Raw genomic sequence first — 21773 nt, forward strand, 5'->3', positions numbered from 1 at the left:
ACTTTCACCTGGGAGCCTGGTGTTCGCCTCTTGTATGAATGTAAAACCTAAACCTCAACACTTGCACATATGCTTTTGTTGATGCCCTGAAGTTGGCTGCAGCATCATGGAACGTCAACAGCAGACACAGGAGGATACTCAGCACAGCACTCAGGGAGGAGAGCATGTTGTTATCTCTCACCTCAGATGTTTTCAGAGACACATTTTGGTGAACTATTTTCATAAAATAAGAGAAAGTTGCCAAACAAGACGCCATGTTGGTCCAGTTTGAAATCCAGCAGCAGACAGCCCACATGCCTGGCGGTACACCCATCATGCCTCTGATGCTTGCGTCTCAGGGCCCCTGTCGACTCGTACCAGGAGTTACGTGTTACTATGAGCTTTAGAGGTGTTCGTACATGTATTGTGTAACTGTGGCTAGCTATTTCCCCCTGTTTCTAGTCTTTGTGCTAAGTTAAGCTAACTGACAGCTGGCTCCAGCTACATATTTATCTATGACACAAAATTAGAACAAAGTGCTTTTATATTTTAATGTTGGATGATTAAAGTTAGGTAATAGCCTATATGATATTATCCTGTTCTACTGGCTGACAGTCTGTTATTTGAATAAGCCTCAGGCAAGCATCTGCAGGAGACCCTCCACTGAAGAGCTCCAGCTCCACATGCAGTAACATGAGCCCTCCATGTATACAAACACACACCAGCAGCTCTGTCAAATCATTTGGGGAGTGTGACCATTATAGGAGTCACCAGTCTTGTGGTGGTGATGATGTGGAAACTCCAGGGGGAAAGGGACGAGGACGGCTTTGATTGCCTTATGGTCTTTTGTTGAGAGTCCTTGAAGTCCCCACAGCGTCTTTACGGAGCATGAGGTCTCTCTGTGGGGTAAGATTAGACTTGGTGGCTTCCTCTGGTTGCGGCAGTGCTCCCTGTCTCTCCTCCCGGGCTGAGTTAGTATTGGATTACAGGTTCACACGCTCGCTCGCAGACCGCCCGTCGCCCCGACCAATTGCTCCATTCATTCCAGCGCCGGAGACGGCCGTCGGCCTCTGATTGGTTATCAGCGCCGGTTAGGGAACTTTCCCACGGCCAGCGCGTGCTGACAGCCGGCCAGCCACTCCTCATCACCACCGGGACACACACGGGGGAGGAGGGGGCGGGCATGGGTGGGGGCAGTCACGGACCGGGAGTACATTGGACCGCTGTCAAAGTTTCTCCAAAGATCCTCTATGTGGGGAAGATGAATCACTCCAATGTGAAGTGTCACAGAAACCAATAACGCTTCACTTTGAAGGAAAAGGGCTAAGCTACATAGGACAAAATTATATAAAGCAGATGATTTTTTTTATAAATTGACTAAACAAGTTTAATTTAATTTAATTTTATTTTATTTATTCAGTTTAGTTTCCAGTGTGGGTTTGCTCATTTCACCAAAAGTTAAAAATGTTCAGTTTAAGTTTATTTCATGTTGTTTTTTATTAGTTTCAGTATTAGTTTAATTTTATTTTGAGAATGGGTGAGTTATTTGGCCCCCCCAGTTTGTGTTATAAAGTAGTTCAGACTAATGGGTAGCCAAGATGGACAAAAAGCCTGCAACACCAGCTTTAATATTTAAGAATAATGTTTAAAAAATTAACAAATATTGACTGAGCGTCTCTGTTTGGTCTCTTTGAAGGAACATGAGCTCTCCCCTCGGGTCCATGTCCCCCACAACATCAAGGCAGCTGACTCACAGTCATGTAGACATCCCAGTCTCTATAAACATTACACCAACACCTCTTTGTGCTCGATGTGTTGACATATTTGACCAAATTGACAAAGACTGAAACTGAAGGCATTTCCTGTACGCACTAAATGGTACCGCTATAGTAACACTGGGAACGCTGCACAAGCTGTGTATTTCGACACCTCAGTAATGAGACCAAGCTGATTTTTTTAAGTTAGTTTAAGTACTCAGTAGAGTAGAAGTCTAATATTTATTTTAAATTTTTTAACACCTAGTTTTGGTTTTAAGATTAATTTTAGTTTACTATAATAACCTTGGACTGAACCTACAGATGCACCAAATGTTTATCGTACCTTATTACGCTTTTAAACTTCTAAAAAACTGAGATTTAAAGTTCATTCTTTCTCTTGGCAAAACAATCTTTATCACAGACTTTATTTGGAGGCTGTTCTGGAGCTTTTGATCATCTCACACAATCTTCCCCAGCAAATGGAGTCACCCAACTGCTGTATCCGAAGTCAAAAATAAACGTTTGACCTCAAATATGAAACCGCCAGAAGTGTTTGTAAATAATTCCCTGATAAGTGGATGACTTGTTCTGCTGAGGAACATCAGCTGAGAAATGATTAAAAGCTCCAAAACAACTACTGAGTGGACCTTGAGGGGAGATTGTTTTGTCAGTTACTAAAAAGATATGCTGCTTTTGTGTTAAATGTCACTAAACTTCAACATAGTTTAAACATGTCCGGTCAGTATAAGAATTTAGGATATGTATTCAGCAGTGGCGTAAGGAGGGGACAATGGGTCCCAGTGCACACTATTGTGCATGTGTTGTCTTTACACAAACAGAGACTTGACATTGGACAACATCATGGACATATATAGCAGATGGCACTGTTTTTAATTATTCATATTCTTTGTTTTATCATTTATCTTTGAACATAGGAATGTTTCCAAGGTGGCAATCTGAATCACTTGCAAAGGCCCGCTGTCTTTACAGACCCTCCACCCAGAGGCCCCAGTGCAATCACACTGCCTGCACTGTCTATATTCACCTGAAAGTGAAATGCCTTGGAAGTGAAATGCAGTTATATAACTGTCTTAGATGCAAACTTTTCATTTAATTTAATTCTTCAGTTCTTTTCTAATTCTTTAGATCTGTTGCTTAAATTTTTCACAGACCCACTCACTGTTAAACCACGTCCACATCCTCCAGTAATCACTTCAGAGTGAGATGTCTTTCCTTTTTGTCTCCTCTCTGACTTGTCAAAGCGCACTTGGATGTGCTTGGGCCAACTGCGCTGTCACTCAAACCCACGACCGCTCTGTGATTGGCTGATCCGGCCCAAAGCCCCGCCCCTGTTGGCCGGCACCAGAGTTGAAATGACACCGTGGGAAAGCTGAGCGCTTCAAACGGAGGTGCTTCGAGCAAACCTGTGCAGACGCACGTCTGGAAGACACAACAGGAACACTGAAGGACTATTGTGGACCAGTCAGAATGAAAAGGAATCACGATTTTAGCTCCTCGGACAGCGAGCTGGATGAGACTATTGAAGTGGAGAAGGAGAGCGCGGATGAGAATGGGTGAGTTATTTGGCCCCCCCAGTTTGTGTTATAAAGTAGTTCAGACTAATGGGTAGCCGAGATGGACAAAAAGCCTGCAACACCAGCTTTAATATTTAAGAATAATGTTTAAAAAATTAACAAATATTGACTGAGCGTCTCTGTTTGGTCTCTTTGAAGGAACATGAGCTCTCCCCTCGGGTCCATGTCGCCCACAACATCTACTCAGGTGCAGGCGAGGAAAAGGCGTCGAGGAGTAAGTATATTTATTTATATAGGGAAAAAAATCTGTGCAGTCTGAGGCCTTGTGCATGATGTCACTGTGCACATATTCTAATAATAATCACATATTCTGTCTGTCCTCAGATAATTGAGAAACGACGCCGTGACAGGATCAACAACAGCCTCAGTGAGCTCCGCAGACTGGTCCCCAGCGCCTTTGAGAAACAGGTAAGCAACAGGCAACACATCACTTATAGAATATATTCATTTACTTTACAGGCTGTTGTTTTTTAATTTATGCTTTGTGATTATTTGAATCTAATTTTGTCTCTGTCACATTGAAGGGTTCAGCCAAACTGGAGAAAGCAGAGATTTTGCAGATGACTGTTGACCATCTGAAGATGCTTCATGCTGCTGGAGGCAAAGGTACGCCACTGTTACAGCAATACACCTTTCACTTGTTGAAGAAGCATGTTGATGTGCTTAAGAGGGCAAAAACTGGAAATGCCTTTTGCACCCGCTTGATTCTCATTCTTTATAAAAACAAACAGAAAAAAACTAATCATCTAAATGACTGAATAAGTAAATATCTAGATTATAAACTTAAACTGTTGTTTGGACTGATTACTCTTTCACAGTGTCATGTCATGGCGTACTGATTTATGTCAGACACAGCGCCTTCACTTCTTGACAAACTTGTTTTGTAACAAGTCAGGTGACTGTGACTAATCTGTCTTCCTCCTCTCCCCTCAGGCTATTTTGACGCCCATGCCCTGGCAATGGACTACCGTGGTTTGGGTTTCAGGGAGTGCCTGGCTGAGACAGCCCGCTATCTGAGCATCATCGAAGGCCTGGACGGCACAGACCCTCTGCGTATCCGTCTGGTCTCCCATCTCAACAACTACGCCAGTCAAAGAGAGGCTCACTCTGGCCTGAGTCACCTGGCGTGGGGCTCTGCGTTCGGATCCCCTCCTGCCCACCTCACCCACCCTCTCCTCCTCCAGCACCAACAGGCTGCACCGTTGGCACCTTTACCCCGCAGCGCCACCAGCAGCCCACAAACTCCTCTCTCAACTACGTCCACCTCTTCCTCCTCCTCTTCTTCTTCATCCTCATCAGCTGCAGAGACTCACGTCCCAGGCAGGCGCAGCGGAAGCGCCACCCCTCACTCAGATCAAGGCCCGATCCGGGTTCCTCCCACCTCTGCGGCTCCCACCACTGCCCAACTCCCCGCCTTGGTCTCCTCATCAGCATCCAAACTCTCCCCTCCTCTTCTCTCCTCCCTCTCGGCGTTCCCTTTCCCCTTCAGCGCCTTCCCGATCATCTCCCCCACCACCACCATCAGCGCCCCAGTCCCAACATCCAGTGTGGGCAAACCCTACAGACCCTGGGGTATGGAGATAGGAGCGTTCTGACTGAGATGAAAACCTCAACACACTCACATAGACTCAACTCACTACCCAGCTGAGCTGGACCTTTAAGGACAAGACTTTTTATTTTCCCAGCTAAGAAAGTACTATTTTTTCTATGACGTCCTACAGAGGATACACCTAGCTATAGGATTTTTATTTTCTTGCTAATGCCTTGTGTTTTGTATAGACGAGAGAGAAACAGTGAGGAGGGAGACCGCGACTAAAGAGCAACAAGAGTGATTTATTGTGATTGATCTCTGCTCCTGCCCACCGCTTTAGAAGTTTCACCCACTGTTGTTAGCCTATCAGGAATGGCTTTTCCAGATGGTCAAGCAGTCGCCGCCCGTCAAGTTCCTGGGCGAAACTGTCCCCCCTTTGTTTTCCCTCTGCGCTGAAACACCCAGTGTCAGTGCCCTGGTTACATACAGGGGGAAGGGGGTGTGAAAGGAGGGCTCGAGGTGGTTGAGAGTCACCCCCTTTTTACAGCATTTTATGGGGTGGAATAACTGAAACCAGGTGTTTGTTTGACGAAACACTGGGAACAGAAGTTAGCTACCAGCTTGGTTGAAATAAACATGATTTACCACGACTTCTGATGTTCCCTTGGTGCTTAATTGTTTAAGCCTGCTTCCCTAAGTTTTGTTTCCTCTTTACAGTACATTTTGTCGTAAACAGCCGAGGCGTCACATATGTTTTACCACTTACCACCTGTTCTGCTTTTTTTTCATTCCTCATGTAAGTGATGCTCGGGTGATTTTTATCACCTTGTCTACAAGTTATTTTTGTGTGTCTGTTCAAAGTAGCAGATCTGTAACTATCAAGAGGGAGCTTGTTTGTATCCGTCACAGTAGTTGCAGTAAAACAAGTCAAGGTTTCCTGCTTTCCACCTGATGTTTTGGTGTCTCCTGATAAACCTCACCGTGAGTTTGTATATTTTATGGTTGTACAAAGCACAAGCAAACACTGACAAATCAGATTTTCAAAGTTGTTGCTGGTGGTAATGACAATGACATCTTCCCTGTAATAAAAGAGTTCTGTTAAATCACCTGTGGCTTCATCAGCGTGTTTTTATGTGTGTGTGTATTCATTTGCATGTCTGTTTGTTCAAGTGTACGTGTGACTGTTTGGTGTGTGTGTTTGCTTATTGATGCCTGCAGTCGTGTGTGTGTGTGTGTGTGTGTGTGTGTGTGTGTGTGTGTGTGCGTGCAGTACGTGGCAATGCAATGCCTGGTATCAGATGAGGCTGCTTGTTTCTCGCTGCAGCCCTCTGTGTGTGCACAGGAAACCATTAACAAGGAGGGGATATCCTGGACAATAGCAGCCCGGCTGGCCCCATGCACTGCGTGGGAACTAGAGGAGGAGGAAAGAAGGAGGGAGGGAAGGTTGGAAGAGGATGAAGAAGGAGAGGAAAGAGGGACAGAGCGTTAGATGGAGATGTAGAAGGAAAGGGGGGAAGAAAGAAAGAAACAGGACAGCAGGATCAAAGGAGAGAGAAGTAGAGAGGGACTGAAAAACTGTGAGAAAGGAAGTGTGCAGGCAGTTTTGTCCCTCTGCCATCATTTCAGCTCGCACCAGCTGCACCTTCTGTTCTCAGCTCCAGCATGTCGTCACCTCTTCGGCTGAACCAAGAGTCCACTCGCTCGCCAAAATATCCCTCACTCTTTCATCTATTTTTCCAAAATGCACACTTTCCTGTCCCCTTTGATCTCTCTCATCATTCCTCTTCACCCTTTTTCCTGTATTACTGAGGATGATGCAGAGCCAGGTGGTGATGTAAGCTTCACTGCAGCCAACACCACAAGGTCAATAAGATGCTTTAATTGTGACAACTTGTCTTTTGTCTCCCCCTGTTGGTCATTAGTGGTACTTCAACAACTGGGAGCATGGAGCAGAAAGAGAATCAAGACAGTAGAGAAGTATGGACATTTCTTTGCTTATGTAATAGTAAATAATAACAATGTAATAATATATTACAAGTGACAAGTCCTGCATTAAAAAACTTATATAAATGAACTTTAAGTGCCTAAAGTTAAAGTAGTAATAATGCAGAAGGACACCTTTAAACCCGTGGAAGTGTTATATTGGTATGTATGTTATATTGCTGAATTATTATTGATGCATTAACTTGTAAGCAGTATTTTAACGTAGTTTATCAATATGGAGCTGCTTTCATAGGTGTAGATTTCATGGGGGACACCTCTCCCAACTACTACTGTTTACAAAATGTGCATTTGAAGTAGCAAAATTTTCTGGTGGAAGACCTCCAGCCCTCCTGTTTCATATGTCCCCCCTAATGTTGAAACAAAATCTACACCTCAGCTGATTTGTCTTACTTTATACACTGATGGTTTGTTCAATGTTTAAAGTCCCCCTGCAGACACAATTTAAAGTATGTTAAAAATACATGATTTTTCCACATAAAAAGTGCAAAACACAAACTCCAAAAAGGGGCTGGAAGCAGATTTACTCATTTTCCCTCACTGAGGAATTCTGGACCATACCTTCACTCCACCACCACTGCTGCTTGCCCTACAGGTTGACTGGTGAAGGTCCAGTGTGCATTAAGATTGCTAGCATTAGCATGAGAGGAAACATCAAAGAGACTGAACCATACATATTTGAGCCTCAGTCAGACCCAAACTCAAATGAGGAGTCTGTTACGTTGTACACCACTAGCAGAGGTGTTAGTATGGCAAATGTAGTCAGCATCTTTTATTTGTTTAAGTTGTTTGTTAACTTGTAGGATAACTGCAGTGGCTGACAATGTTTATAGCTGTGAAACATACAATAATATCTGCTATAATGGGATTATTGGTCGATAGTGGGAGGAAACTCCAGTGTCCGGTTTACAACTGTGCACTGTACTATGTTTGCTGTCAAGACTCCAAGTCCACACTGTGCTGGAGGTTTTCAGGTTTCTTTCCCTGCATTTGCCTATTAGACTGCAGTTGGAAGTACACAGACATCACGTCCTTCAGTACAGAAATGTGAAAACACTAGTGCCAAACTTTGTACGGGTACAAGTCAGTATAGTCAAGGTCAAACTGTTTAGGGGGCACACAACGCTTTATTGCGCCATATGTTTTATTAATGTTGTGTTAATTTGACTTAAAATTTCTAGTTTTCATTTTCAGACCAAGTCAAAACTTATAAACTTAAGTTCACCTGAGCTGAAGTCTTGCAGACTGCAGCCTTTACTAATAGTATGACTTCCCTGTCATATTTGTGCTGTGATATGTGAAACTGAGACTTTGTATTTTGTATTTTGTGAACTTGAATTGATTTCTGATTTACAGCAGTTGCAGACCAAATACATAATATATTGTAAACAGGTTCATATATGATAGAAAGATAACATAATATTTCTGTCTCGATAACCTAATTGCCAGAATAATTGTTGGCATTGTACTTTCTGCAAACCATTGGTATGTTACATTGGAGCATTTCATATGTAGCTGAAATGTTCAAACTTAGGCACAAAAAACCTCTTGGTTAGGGTTAGGAAAACCTCATGTTTGGGCTTAAAATATCCAGTTTGGTCAGCTGTTAGCAGAAATTTGCCGAAAGGACTTCCTGCCAGCAAGGGATTTTTTAGTCAAGGTTAGGAAAAAAATCTTGGTTTGGGTTAAAATGAGTCTGGGAAAACACCTACCATGTGTGTTTGGTGGCTCACAGCTAGCTCAGTGGCTCAGTGGTTGATCTATCTTTAGACAACTTAGATTCGGGGTCCACCTCTGGATGGAATTTAATTTCTTTTTTTTTTTTTATCAAAATGAAATAAAACATAAAGAAAAATCATTCAAAGATCTAATGTTAACAGTGAGTCTTAGTAGGGGTACCACTTCCTGTCCTGGCAAAGCAGTTTATCTTAATGTGTTCATGAGAGAGTGAGTGAGTGGTTTTTGTTGGTCTGAAGTTGTCCCCTGCTCATTTACATGTATTGTGAACTACGCTATACGCAAGAAACGTACTAAGGTAACATACTTGTAGTGTGCAAAAACATACAATGCCAACATTTTATTCCGGTGACATGGCTGGTATCAATCATAGACTGTAAAAATGATAGATGTAGCCACTGGTTTGTGGACTCCTGTTTTGAAGCCTCAAGTTTGGTATTTCACTTGGCACCATCTTGTTTTTTTGGAGCCAGAAGTGACCATATTTGGGCGAGAGGTTGTTGCTGTGGATGAGTGAGGAGTGGATCTGACTGAGAAGATATAAAGCATTCATAAAATGCAAATGGGTGAGTTATTAAAAAAATAGCTACACAGACTAAACCTGCTTTTTGTACCAGGCTGTAAACGTGTTTATATCTGCTGTTAGGTACAAGTTGGAGCAGCTATGTGACACACCCTCTAGCAACATGGTCAGTCCACGATCAGTCGTCTTCGCTCCTTGGCCCAGATGTAGAAGTTCTGATGAAATTGATAAGTTAGCGATTAGCTAGATATGAAATATTATGTTAAAATAATAAGGGTAAAGGTTAGAGTAAAGGTAATGGGAAGGCTACATCATGTCACTTATGCTTATGCTAAGTTAGCAATTTGCTAACTTTGAGTTAGCAAATTAGAGTTCATATAGCTGTGGCGTTTGTGGTTTGTAGGGGCGTGTCATGTATGTCACAAGCAGAATGTGTCTGCAGCTATACATGTCTCCTTAAGTTGGGCATTTTAACATGCGGGGTCTATGGGGATTGACTCGCTTCTGGAGCCAGCCTCAAGTGGCCATTCAAAGGCATGTCAGTGTTGGCTTCACTTTTCAGCCCCACATGTTGCTGCTTGGTATCAGCACAGTGCTCTAATCTGATATCTTGTTCAAGTGGCACTACCTGAATGCTACACCTGAAACATGACTGATCGCAGTGCGTAAAAAAAGTCACTCTCAAAGCCAGTTTCATTCACTGAACCCCAAATCTTTATTAACCACTGCTTGCTCACAAAGATATAAGTGGAGAGGAGGGAAACACACAAATGGACAGAGGAGAGATAGAGAGAGATAGAGAGGCAGGTAGGATCGTCACTGTCTGTGATGTACTTGTGTCAGCTGTTACACACTGTAACGGTGTTGGTTTATATTTCACCGGGTCAATATTACATGGCACAAACATCCGGTTATCTACCCGCCATTTCTGCAATACACACACACACTCACACACATATATGGGCCTACCGTGCGTGTGCGACCGACATTCGGATACTTTAATACACTCATATACACCTTTACAGATGGCAATACTGTGTTCACGAATCATTGTTGCAGCGATACCTGTTATGGCTTAAATATCTTTCTTGTGCCAACCTTTCGGTGGCGTTACAGTGTCTTGGAGTGAAGTGCAATGATCCCAGTAGGCGCTGATGATGTAGAGCACTACTCTAACCTCTGTGAAATGGAGAAAAGTAGGGTTTATTTGTTTTTTCTCCGATTTAATATTCACAGTAACAAGCCTGGAGATTTTTTTTTTTGCACTGCACTTGTTCTTGAGATGCACTTTAACCTCAGTTGTGTTGTATAGTTCAGTTACACGTGATTGTAATGTGAGCCTGTTTCTGAGGAATATAAGAGGCCAGTGGTCAGAGGTGTTATGTGAGCTTTCTGGGTGCCAGATGGACAGAATTTAGCGAGCTCCTCCTGAGCTCTGTGCTATGATTGGTTAAATGCCTGCCCATGTGGAGAGCGTGTGAGCGAGTGCTTCTACAGTTATGTATGTGGAGAGATGAAGAGGCTGCAGACGGAGGGAAGGAGGATGAGGATGGGCTCATTAAATGCTATAGTGTTCTCCTGTGGTACAGTCACCATCTACCTCACAGGAGTGGATGTGCAGCGACGGCTTGCAGTCCCCACAGAAAGCAAACTGTCCCCTTTCCTTCTGCCAACTTCCCTGCACACGTCCCTCGCTAATTGGAACATTGGCATAAACTGGATGGAAAATCACTCCGACCGAACACAGATCCAATTTTGTTTCCAGATCTGCGGGGTCAGATGAGTAAGCGCCCACTCGGAGGGACGAGGGAATGGAGCCAGGATGCGGGCCTTGTGAGGACGCAACCAGTCGCAGCAAACATCAGCTAGCTGGCAAACTCACAACAAACACCTACGTCTGAGATGATTCTCAGGCTGAAATTAACAACGAAAAAAAAAACAGAAAAATGAACAAATTATTACATCCATATATAAGCAGGGAGAGGAAACTTATATAGAAAAAATGGCACACTGCAATCAATACTTCTGCTGCTTGTATCGTACTGTATATAACAAAAAAAGAAGTATTTACAAAAACCAATACCCACTGTCACTTGTCAATTTGACTTTTTTCTTTTCTTCTCATTTGAATCTGAGCAAAAACATTCTTTTTGGGAAGAGTGGGTGGGAGACATTAATTTTTCCTTTTTTTCCCTAAATTATTTTCGCTTTTTTTTTTTTCCACCCCCAACCCCATTTGAACCTTCCACTGTCTCGGGGTGGTGTCTCAGGCTGTGGTAGTTTCATAGTAGTATGGGGGAGTATGGCGGAGGGGTGGAGAAGGTGGGGACATGTGGTGGGGGGGAGGGGTGTTCCTCAGGGTCAGGGGTGGTGGTAGTGGTGTGGTGGAGGGGGAGTTTGGAGGTGGGACGTAGAACCTGTTGGGGCTTCTCACGCTGTCACTTCTTCTCTCAACTCCTTGTTCCTGCGCACCTCCTGCGCACGCCTCTCCTACAGAAAACACAGATTTCAAGATGTCATGGGTTTTTTTTCTGCTTCCAGGCCTTTCCTGACATTTACGTGTTGCTCACTTCACCATTTTTCTTCTCTGGCCTTTGCACTGACTCACTTCATCTCCTTTCTCTGCATCCTGTCCTCCTCTCTCCCACTCATTAATTCTTTATCTTCCACCTTCGAAGCACAAGTCTCCATCTTTGTCTTTGTCAAAGCTAGTCTTTGAATGGTGCTCAATTGACAGAGGTCGAGCAGGTGTACCAGACGTCTTTGCCCTTTTCTTTCTCTTGTCTCCACTGACATATCTTTCTTTTGATTCTTTTACTTTTCCTCACTCTGTCATCCCACTCCTCTCCAGGAGCACTTACAGAACCACCTTAGTTCAGGGGGCTGCCCATTGTTCTGATAGCCTTGTCTGTCCACAAAAAGTGCCATTGGACTGAACGTCCATTTGTCCACCCATTATCCTAAAAACATCACCTTTTGGTCCACAGTCCTGTTTCCTGGATAATACACACTCCCTGCAGCTAGACAACCCAGTTGCCAGAAGAAATGTTCTCATTGTACGTGTCTGTAATCTACAGATACTTTATGTACACTTTACATTTCTCATAATGCTGCGGTGAAGGTGTGGTTAAGTTTAGGCACAAAACCCACTTGGTTGGGGTTAGGGAATGATCAAGTTTTGGCCTAAAACACCCATATTTGGCGGCACAAAAGCCTTTTAGAAAAGCAGGGACAGGTCGATGAAAAATACTCGGGGATCAGTGGCTCAAACGCCGCTCGGAAATTGAAACCAACTGCAGGGAGTAGGTGCGTTTGGTAAAAATGGGACGTTGGAACAGTGGGTGTTTTTCTGGTTAACAGCCTGTCTGAGAAATAGGCTTACGGTCCAGTGGGACATTTTTTTGGATGAATGGGGCTTCCCAATTTTGGGCCGTCAGAACAAAGGTACATACTTAAGACTTTGTCTAGCTTTAACCTTGGTGTAGATTTATGCATCGTTAAATATAACTGCTTGCTCCACACAAACTAGCAACTTCTTGCGTAGGTGTAACTGAGTATATACGCCGAGTAACTGCCTGGCTGGGCTGCCTAACTCTTGCGTAGCTAACTAAACTAACTGACTCAGCTAATGTTAGCTTGAAATGCATATTTATGCATGTACATATATAAATAAACAAGTAGTTACGTTACAGTTTGTGATGCTACAGTGACTTCCTGGTTACATAGCTGATTGCTTTTGATTGGACACTGGTCGCTAAATGTTGTTTTCTAGCGACCGGGTTTTCACATTACTACATTTTTTACGTTTCAATTGTGCAACTTGATTTACAATAGAAAACCACTAGTTTCAAAGTAGACAATACAATTGGACACTTAAATGAATAAACAGAATGTTTAAAAAAAAAAATCTTTGCGCCTTACCCTCTCCTGCAGGCGCTCCATCATGGCGGCCAGGTAAGCCTGCCGGTTCTCCTCGATTTGCTCCATCTTCACCTGGAGCTTCTCCTCAGCCATGCGGCTGAAGTTGCTGTTCTCCTCCATGGCCTTCAGCAGCACATCACGCTCGTGATCCCGTTTCTCAGCCAGGGCCCGGAGTACCTGCGCCTCCTGGGACTGGAGGAAGGACGAGGGACAGGCAGCCAAAGGAATGAGTCAGAAAGCAAGTGTCGATGATTCAGTGATTTACTGAATATTAAGTGACAATTTTTCTTACAATTTCAGTTTCAAGTCAGGCTGCTGCAACTACTCAGACTCAAACATTAATGTAAAGCATAAACTGCCTGAGGGTAAAATAATTTTTCACCTTGCCACCATCATCTTCTGGCATGTCCTATAATTTATACACTGTATGTATGACCTGCAGTATTGGACATCTGGCATTAAAAAAACTGTCAAACTGTGTTATTGATTTGATTATTGATTTGTTGGTGGGTGGCTGGATTTGTCAGCTGCTTGTATTGACTGTATTGACATTCAGCTCAATGAGATGCAGGAATTAGCCAGTGTTAAATTAGATTTTTCATCGCAGTTTTGCAGCTGCAGAAGTCAGTGTGACGCAAGATTGACCAAACATCCAGACTCCAAATAAGATGTCAAGGGAAGTCAAGTAGTCACTACAGTGTACCAGTGTCATATCTCCTTTTGTTTAGTTTGGGTATCTCAAAGAAACTTTATGACAGGTTGTTTTGGGTTTTTTTTGTAGCAGCTGGGTGTGATGAAAATGATTGGAAACATTCTTACTCTCCTCCGGTCCTCAGCTGCCTCCAGTTTCTTCTGGATGTCCTCCAGGGAAATGTCCCTCTTTGGGGGGGTGGTAATGCAGTGGGAAACATCAGACACGGGGGATACTGGCTTCAGAATGACCTCAAAGGCCTGGCCTGAGGCTCGCTTGTTAATGGGCTTGATGTCCATGTCTGCATATGTGTGCATTAACAAGACAGAAAGACAGACATAAAAACCCTTTGTTGCCTCTGTATGACTTCAAGTATGTTTGATAAAGAAGATGCAAAATGAATTTTTTGTACCTTCAAAGTCACCCATGATGTTTTTGCGGGTCTCAGGGTACAGACAAGAGCAGATCAGCGAGAGAACTGAAATCTCCTTCATCTTCTCTTTGTAAGCTGTGGAGAAAATATGAAACATGACTACGTGTGTATGTAAACTACTAAAACACACATGCACACACACACAAAATATCATTAACCTACTAACATACAAAAACATGAAACATCATTAACCCACTTCTACCTCCACAGGAGGCCCTTGATGTAAATATCCAGATTTCGGAGGAATAATTATTCATCAAGTCTTCCAAAAAGGAAACCTCATCAAAGGATGTCTCGTGGAGCTGAGCCGCCCTGGGTTTTCTAAGCATTTTGTGGCCTTTGTTTTCAGCGAGCCGCAAGGGGAGCAGGATAGATGTGTCCTTTTTTTGGCCTAATTTCCCCAACAGCCAAGATGCTGCCGTCCCCACAGGATTCTCCACGCATCATTAGCCATGCATTTCATTTTAGTCTATTATTTATTAACATAGTCAGACCAACGCCCTACTGCCTCTCAGCCATTCACCGCAAAACATACTGCTTTTCAGGTAATTCAGAAAGCAAAGAAGCCATGCTGGAATATTTTTTGGTTTGTTTCTTATCTTTGTCATCTGTGGCTTATGGATAAAGGCTGATAGCAAAGGGTTTAGCTTATCAGCCCAACACAGCAATATGCGTGTCCACCCCTGGTCCATTTATGGTCCAAAAAGTTAATAACAGTGAAGCAAATTAAATCAAGTTGTATTTGGCAATCTGTGCCCTGCTCAACAGGGAGGGACAAAGTGCTCCAAAGGGCAGACGGTGAAAAAACAGAAAAGAAAAGAACAACCAACCTTGTCTAACCTTGATTTTTTTCATTCCTGTATTTTTGGCATCTACTACTTTGTAATGTGAGCCCAGAGTTCAGCAGCAGTCCCTGCAGGGAGAACGGCAAAAATATCTGCAACGCACTGCAGCTTGTGAAATATTCTGCTTTTGCACATGGCTGCCGTGTTCTGTCAAAGTACACTGCCTCATGGTGGAGATTTGCATGCCGACTGTCATAGCGTGGCATAATCCATCACCCAGAGCACAAGGCCTGCAGGGCCTGAAGTGTGCCACGTTGATTCATGATTTGCAGCAGGCTACAGTAGCAAAGCCAGAAATGAGATTTACAGTGAAAGAGCTTTTCCGTGGTGGGGTACGGTGTACAGTATGATTAATCCAAATCCTCTCCCTCACTCATATTCCCCGCTCACTCTCTCCTCATCTTCTCTGTGTCTCGCTTTCTGCCCTGCAGACTGGCAGACGCCACAGTAATATGATCAACTCTCAGATGTAGCGCTCACTACTCTCTGATGGCCTTGTTAACCCCTTCCCTGAGGAGGAAGTGGGAGAGGGTGGGAGCGCGGCAGGGGGTGAATAAAACAGAGGAAGAGAGGGGCTGAGTAGGAATAGTAAACAGTGAGACTCTGTCAGATGAAAGGAAAGAGAAGGTGGTGGAAGATGGAGGATATGTTTGGCTGTTGGGGTGCGGCTTTACGATCACACTAACACCTTTCTGATACAAACAGAAATCACAGACAGGAGGATTAAAAACCAGTAAAGGGGGGCAGCTCCCAGTGGGACTTGCAGCTGCCATCAACTGCCCCTAGGACAGCCTAATGGAAGCAGCCACCTCAGGTGGATAGCACTTAAATTTGTAATTAGCGGACTGCACCATTTCTGCTGACAAGAGGGGGGAACAGAGCTTTTGGAGGGTTGTCGGAGGCTCATTAAGTGCCGTGTATATGTCAAGACCCCAGCAGCCATTTTCTCCCACACACACAGCCACACTTGACAGCTGAAGACTCAAACAGTTAACAATTCAGTGGAGCAGGTAATTTGGGTTAAGTGCTTATAGAGCAGATCAGCAGAGATTCTTGTTCAGTGGTTGCCAAGCACTGGGTGGGGCCTCTTCTGTGTTCAATAATGTTTTCATCTACATATAGATTTCTAGTTGAGGGCTGCAACTAACAGTTATTTTCATAACTGAATAATGTGCTGATTATGTTCTCAGTAAATTGGTTAACTGTTGGGTCTGTAAAACATAAGAAACTGTGAAAAGGGCAAACGTTGAGAAAACCAAAACCAGAAAAATTACATTTACAACAGCAAGTCTGTACATTTTAAGAGCAGGGACAATTAAATGTTTACAGCCATTATTTAAAAATTGACCTAAGAGACTCATTTATTATCGAAATGGCTGCTGATTTATTTTCTGTCAGGCAATGAAACGATTAATCAACAATTTTTTTGCAGCTCTGTTCTAGTTTGCAGTTTTAATTCAAGTGAATTTATATGGTGTTTTCCAGATAGGCAACATGGGCAGCCACCTAGGGCGTCACCCAGAGGGGGGACATTCAAAAAAATGAACATAAGAGTAAGAGAAAATAGAAAGGAAAAAGCCATCTGGGGCACAGTGAAAAAACAATGAAAAATTGCACATACCATATTCTCTTTTGTTTGTTATTTATTGTTATTTAAGTTGTTTAGCTGTGCTGATTTCTCATTAGCTACTGTGGGGGCCTTGCCTAGGGTGCTGAATATGTTAGATCCAGCACTGTGCGTAAGCTTGGTTTTTACTATGACTGTATCAGTGCAAATTTAATTTCTTGGAAGATAAACAGTGACTGTAAATTGAAATGACTCGCTAACTCAGAGCCCTGCAGATTTTTCGTTTATACCCCTAATCAAAAATATATGAAAGTCTCTATTGTGCAAAAAATATGAAACTGCCTCTGTATTTCTCCTGAGAGAAAAGATCTTTTCCTCCTGTAACCGCTGTAATAATGAGCTCAGTCCCGGTGGATCAGACACATAAAAATGACAAATGATCCAGGACGACATTCTCCAGCAGGAAGTGTCCGAACACCAGCATGTGTTCAAAGATGCAGGCCGAGTTTCAGACACGCCGGGTCAGACGTGTCAATCTGAGATGAGACAAAATAATTTCAGACAGACATGACACCACTTAAATGCTCCCACTCCACTCCGGCAGGCTGGTTTCAACCAGTCAGCTCTGCATCCTCTCAGAGAGCTGCTCCTCCCGTCCCGACCACAGACACACAGCCAGCAAACTGCACTTCCTCTTCCAATCCATCAGCCAAAGAGCACAGCTCATCAATATCTGCTGTATCTCCTCCCCCGCAAGCACCCCTCTTCCCCAGCACCTTCTGCATCCCCAAGCCTCCGTTTCATCTGTTGCTGATGTATTCTCCCCCTCAATCCTAGTCCTCTCCCTCTCCCTCCACTCTCTGCATCTCCTGGGAGCTCCAATTCTGCGTTAGCACAAACCACCACACCTCTGTTTGGTACCTTTATTTCTCTCAACAACACTCTTCTTCTTCTAAACACCCAACCCCCACTTTGAGAATTTAAATAAGCAACGGAGTCGCTCTGAGCAAAAAGGCACAAAGTGAAAAACATTCGAAAGATACTGTTGACAAGTCTGTGAGCAAACTGTGGCCCTGTTTATCACAGTGTTTACTGCCTTCCTGGGCCCTATAACCTGGCAGCAGTACAGGCCTGATATCTGTGTTCGTCACATACGAGCCCTTTACAGCCGAGCCACCTGGCAGCAGTATAATCACAAACTTATGAAGGTATTACCGCGGCAAAATTGGCTATTAAATGAAACAATATGGTACCCAGATGATCAAGGGCACATCCAGACATTTGATGCAGAAGGGATGGGCTGGTTTTTCCTAAACCGCACCCTGTGTCCAAGGAGATCAGCATCTAGGGCTGCATGTAAGGATAGTTCTCAATCAACCGATAATCTTTTGGTTTATAAAATGTCCAATAATTGCAAAAATACCCATCTCAGTTTCTTAAAGCGAAGGATGACGTATTCAAACGTCTTGTTCTGTCTGACAATCAGGCAAAAACCCAAAGATTTAGAAGCTGTAACAAGATTTTGGGGACATTTTTGCTTAAAAAATGACTTCCCATAAGTCACTGCAGTAAGATCAGCGCATTAGAAGTGCAGGCCACAGAGGCAGCTGTGTGAAAAACCCAGAATCTACTGTTAAAAACACCTGAGGATAAAATCAAATTTGCCAAACTAGGACACTTCAGTGTCTTAAATGTCTGATCCAGACGTCACTTTTCACCAGTGATGAACGGATCATGAGCATATGGCATACCATCACCACTGGATTGATGTCACCTCTTCCCCTCAGCCTCATTGTAAAGAGCAACAGTCATCTGAACCAGTAATGGGAGTGGGCTGATTGATGAGACTCGGCAGTAAATCAGCATGACTTATGAGTCCTTTCCAGCTCCGTGCACACGGACGCATTACGACAATAGTGATGCAGATGATCAGGTGAGAAATGTAGCCGGAGTTGGACGCTTGAAATTGATAGTGTGATTGTCCGAGGAGCTTGTGGCTCTTTACACAAAGGAATTGATTTTTAGGGGGCAAGGCTGAATGACCACACCTAATTGGATATGACAAGTGTGCATGATAAGGATCAGGAGAAGTGCTCAGAGGCCTTAGTGCACACGGGAGTGGCTCTGAGCATGAGTTTGTTTATGGGATAGTTGATAAATCTGGTTGTGTGGAGGCTTTAGGATGTCTGTATCCTCAGTTCTCCTCCTGAGAAATGAAAAAAACACACATTCAGGCGCATGTATCCTGCCTTAAAACAAGAATAAGGGCTTATTGCTCCTCCATCTCAGAAAAAGTAGAATTATAATAAGGGCACCACCGTGTTTCTGTGACTAAAACGGAGCCGACATGAACTCAACGACCTGCCGGGTGCTGACTGGCATGATGGCTGCTTCCTCCCAGAGTGTCTGCTCCCTGCCCATCCCATTCTGCCTGTCCACAGCTCAAATCATGGAGGCAAGAAGGGGAGGTGGAGGAGGCAGGGAGGAGGAGGAGGAGGCAGGGAGGACGAGGAGGACAGGGGAATAAATATAACAGTCAGGGTTTAGACACCATGCAGGACCCCCTTACCACTGTCTGTCTGCATGCCCCTCCATCCATCAGGTGCCTAGTCAAGCAGAAAACAAACAGACTATCGCCTGGACTGATCACACATATACACACCCCTAATTCCAGCACTTTCCTTAATGTTATTATAGTTGTCTTTTTATAAAGCCTGCAGGTCATATTCGGTGTTTATAGGCCTCACACTGTCCAAATAATCAAATTCAGCCAAAGACAAGGCCCCACCTGCCATAACATGCAATCTAATTTTATATCTACAGAATATTGTCACATGACACTAAAGCCTCAATAATAATACAGCTATAGCACATAATGGGCCACCTTTACAGTCTATAACCTCCCTAATAGGACCGGGGTCTGATATTCTTCAGACGACATTCATTTTCATCGCCAGTCGTAAATTCTTCCCTCGACTGCAAAGCAATTCAGCCAAAGGATGCTCTTTTCTCTCCCCCTCCATCTCTCATTCATGCCTTTAGCGGTCACCCACAAAATTGCTTGAGCAGGCTTTACTCTACAGCTACATAGGATGGCCCAGTTTTTTTTTTATAAGGAGATTTGTCACGGTGAAATGTTTCACACCCTGGAGAGAGAGCGGCTGTCTCGCTTTGAAGCGACCGGAGATGTTGGGTGGGGTCGCTGGCGCTGCATTATGCTGCACGGCTGTGAGTCAGGTGCGGCAGGCAGGCAGCGACAAAATGCTGCTGTGTGAGGAAAGGCAAGAACAAACCGCCTTTCTTATGCTGATGTGGATTCGTGCTTTTTAATTTGCTTGCTTTAAAGTGATTAAAAAATATGCGTCACAGATATGGCAAACTGAACCCCAAACTCGCTCATATTGATCGGCGTTAATTTTGATTTCACATCAAGCAAGAGACAGGAAAATGACCCGTGAGACAAATATTTAAAAACATCAAAATGCTGCTTCAATCCTGCAACTTCATTTTTAAGGAGTGACTTGCAGAGGAGTTTGGCCGCTCCCTCTCATCAACCCTCAGCATCCTTTTGTGCCATGGGTGTCGCCACAGCCTCAGCATCCTCAAACCTGCGAAGCCGCTGAAATCTCAGGATTAAAATACCAAGTGCAAAAACTCACCGATTGCGGTCTTGGCCATTTCTGTACGGTGGAGGTGCCGGGGCGGGTTGACCGGAGGAGTGTGCGTCGGTTGCTGGATGCGGTATCTCGGGCTGAAGGGACTGCTGGTAAGGCACTGAGTCAGCAGAGACAGGGACTGCCGGTGCGCCTGGTGGTCTGTTCTCAGCTGCGTCAAGTCCGCGGGAAATAACTACCACACAACCGGAAGTGTGCACACGTAGCCTTCAAAATAAAAGATAGAAACGTGTTTAATGCGATGAGTCAATTTGTCAATTTACAGAAAATGTATCTGCAACTATTTTTATGTTTTAATCATTCTGTACGGAGTCATAAGAGTGCAATAAATCGGTAAAAGAATAAGAATATTGATCTTTATTTATTGATATATAAATGTGGAACTATAAAGACAAATAACAAAATCTCAAATAAAATTTATGAGTAGGCCTATTTGAATCTGTTTTCACATTTACTTTTTTATTATTTATCTGTATATATTTATTTATATATTTATAATGTATACCTATTTACCTTTTGCATATAAATTACTCTATTTTTTATTTTTATCTATCATTTTTTATCCATTTATTTTATTTATTGTTTTCCCTTTTGCTTTTCCATATTGCTTTCCTTATTCCTTATTTTATTTATTTTTCTTTATACTTCTTATACTTCCAGATTTATTTCGTTTTTCTTATACAGGTTTATTTATTGATTATTTGTTTTATTTGTTTATTGATTATTATTATTGTTGTTATTATTTATTTTTTTTATTTCACATTTTTAATGCAGAAATATAAAAAAATACTGGTATTCGGCTTCTCCCGTGGATTTATTTTTGTTTTTATGTGTGTTTTTTCAAGCCATATGTGATAGTAAACTGTATATCTTTGGGTTTTGGGCTTTCGGTTGAATCTTAAGCTGTGAAAAATTATTTTTTTCACATTGTTTTCTGACTAGACCCAACGATTAGGCTGGTCGAAAAGATAATCAACAGATTAATTTATTATTACAGTAACTGTGAGCTGCAGACCTGTTGTTGCACAGGGGGCATGCAGGGAAGGAAAACACACTTTAAGGTTCATGGTAATAATTAGTTTTCACCAAATGTTCAGGGAGAAAAGACTTTTATCTTGGTGAGGCTGGATTATGTTGAGTTAAGGTTTTTTCCCTCAAGGTATCCAGAGGGAGATTTAGCAGTGTCCTCTTAATCAGAACCTTGATCCAATGACTTTCTTTTAACTGGGTCATCTCTTTTTTTAATCCCCAACCATTTTATTATTGTTATTATTATTATTATTATTATTATTATTATTATCATTATTATTATTATTATAACCTTATTTTTACTGTAAAGCACGTTGTAACATTCTTTTTAAAGTGGTTAAGAGTAGTTATCATAGCCTACCCTTGGGCACATCAAGCTTAGCGTCCTACACTACACTTGCACAGATTTACCTATGGTACATTTATATAGCTCTTCTCTGTGGTATCTGGATCAACAGAGCTTCTAACGAACTGTGTAATTTCCCACAAC

At 43.0% G+C, this 21773-nt stretch overlaps 2 protein-coding genes across 3 annotated transcripts; one reads left to right on the top strand and one right to left on the bottom strand.

The window, feature by feature from the left end:
• Positions 1-3084: 3084 nt before the first annotated feature.
• Positions 3085-5949, top strand: hey1 (hes-related family bHLH transcription factor with YRPW motif 1). The gene is made up of 5 exons (XM_049603167.1): positions 3085-3310; positions 3470-3545; positions 3656-3739; positions 3856-3937; positions 4265-5949. Exons 1-5 carry the CDS (start codon positions 3225-3227, stop codon positions 4924-4926), a joined length of 990 nt encoding a protein of 329 aa, XP_049459124.1. The 5' UTR covers positions 3085-3224; the 3' UTR covers positions 4927-5949.
• Positions 5950-9827: 3878 nt separating this feature from the next.
• Positions 9828-20415, bottom strand: stmn2b (stathmin 2b). Of its 2 annotated transcripts, XM_049603095.1 has the most exons (5): positions 20240-20415; positions 14148-14243; positions 13864-14036; positions 13045-13236; positions 9828-11613 (listed from the first exon to the last, which is right to left on the bottom strand). In XM_049603095.1, exons 1-5 carry the CDS (start codon positions 20256-20258, stop codon positions 11554-11556), a joined length of 540 nt encoding a protein of 179 aa, XP_049459052.1. In that variant the 5' UTR covers positions 20259-20415; the 3' UTR covers positions 9828-11553. The 2 variants fall into 2 exon arrangements, with proteins under 2 accessions (XP_049459052.1, XP_049459051.1); XM_049603094.1 differs by lacking the exon at positions 20240-20415 and having other exon boundaries at positions 14148-14265.
• Positions 20416-21773: the final 1358 nt, after the last annotated feature.

The sequence above is a fragment of the Epinephelus fuscoguttatus genome, linkage group LG17 (genome assembly GCF_011397635.1).
Source record: "Epinephelus fuscoguttatus linkage group LG17, E.fuscoguttatus.final_Chr_v1".
Lineage (NCBI taxonomy): Eukaryota > Metazoa > Chordata > Actinopteri > Perciformes > Serranidae > Epinephelus > Epinephelus fuscoguttatus.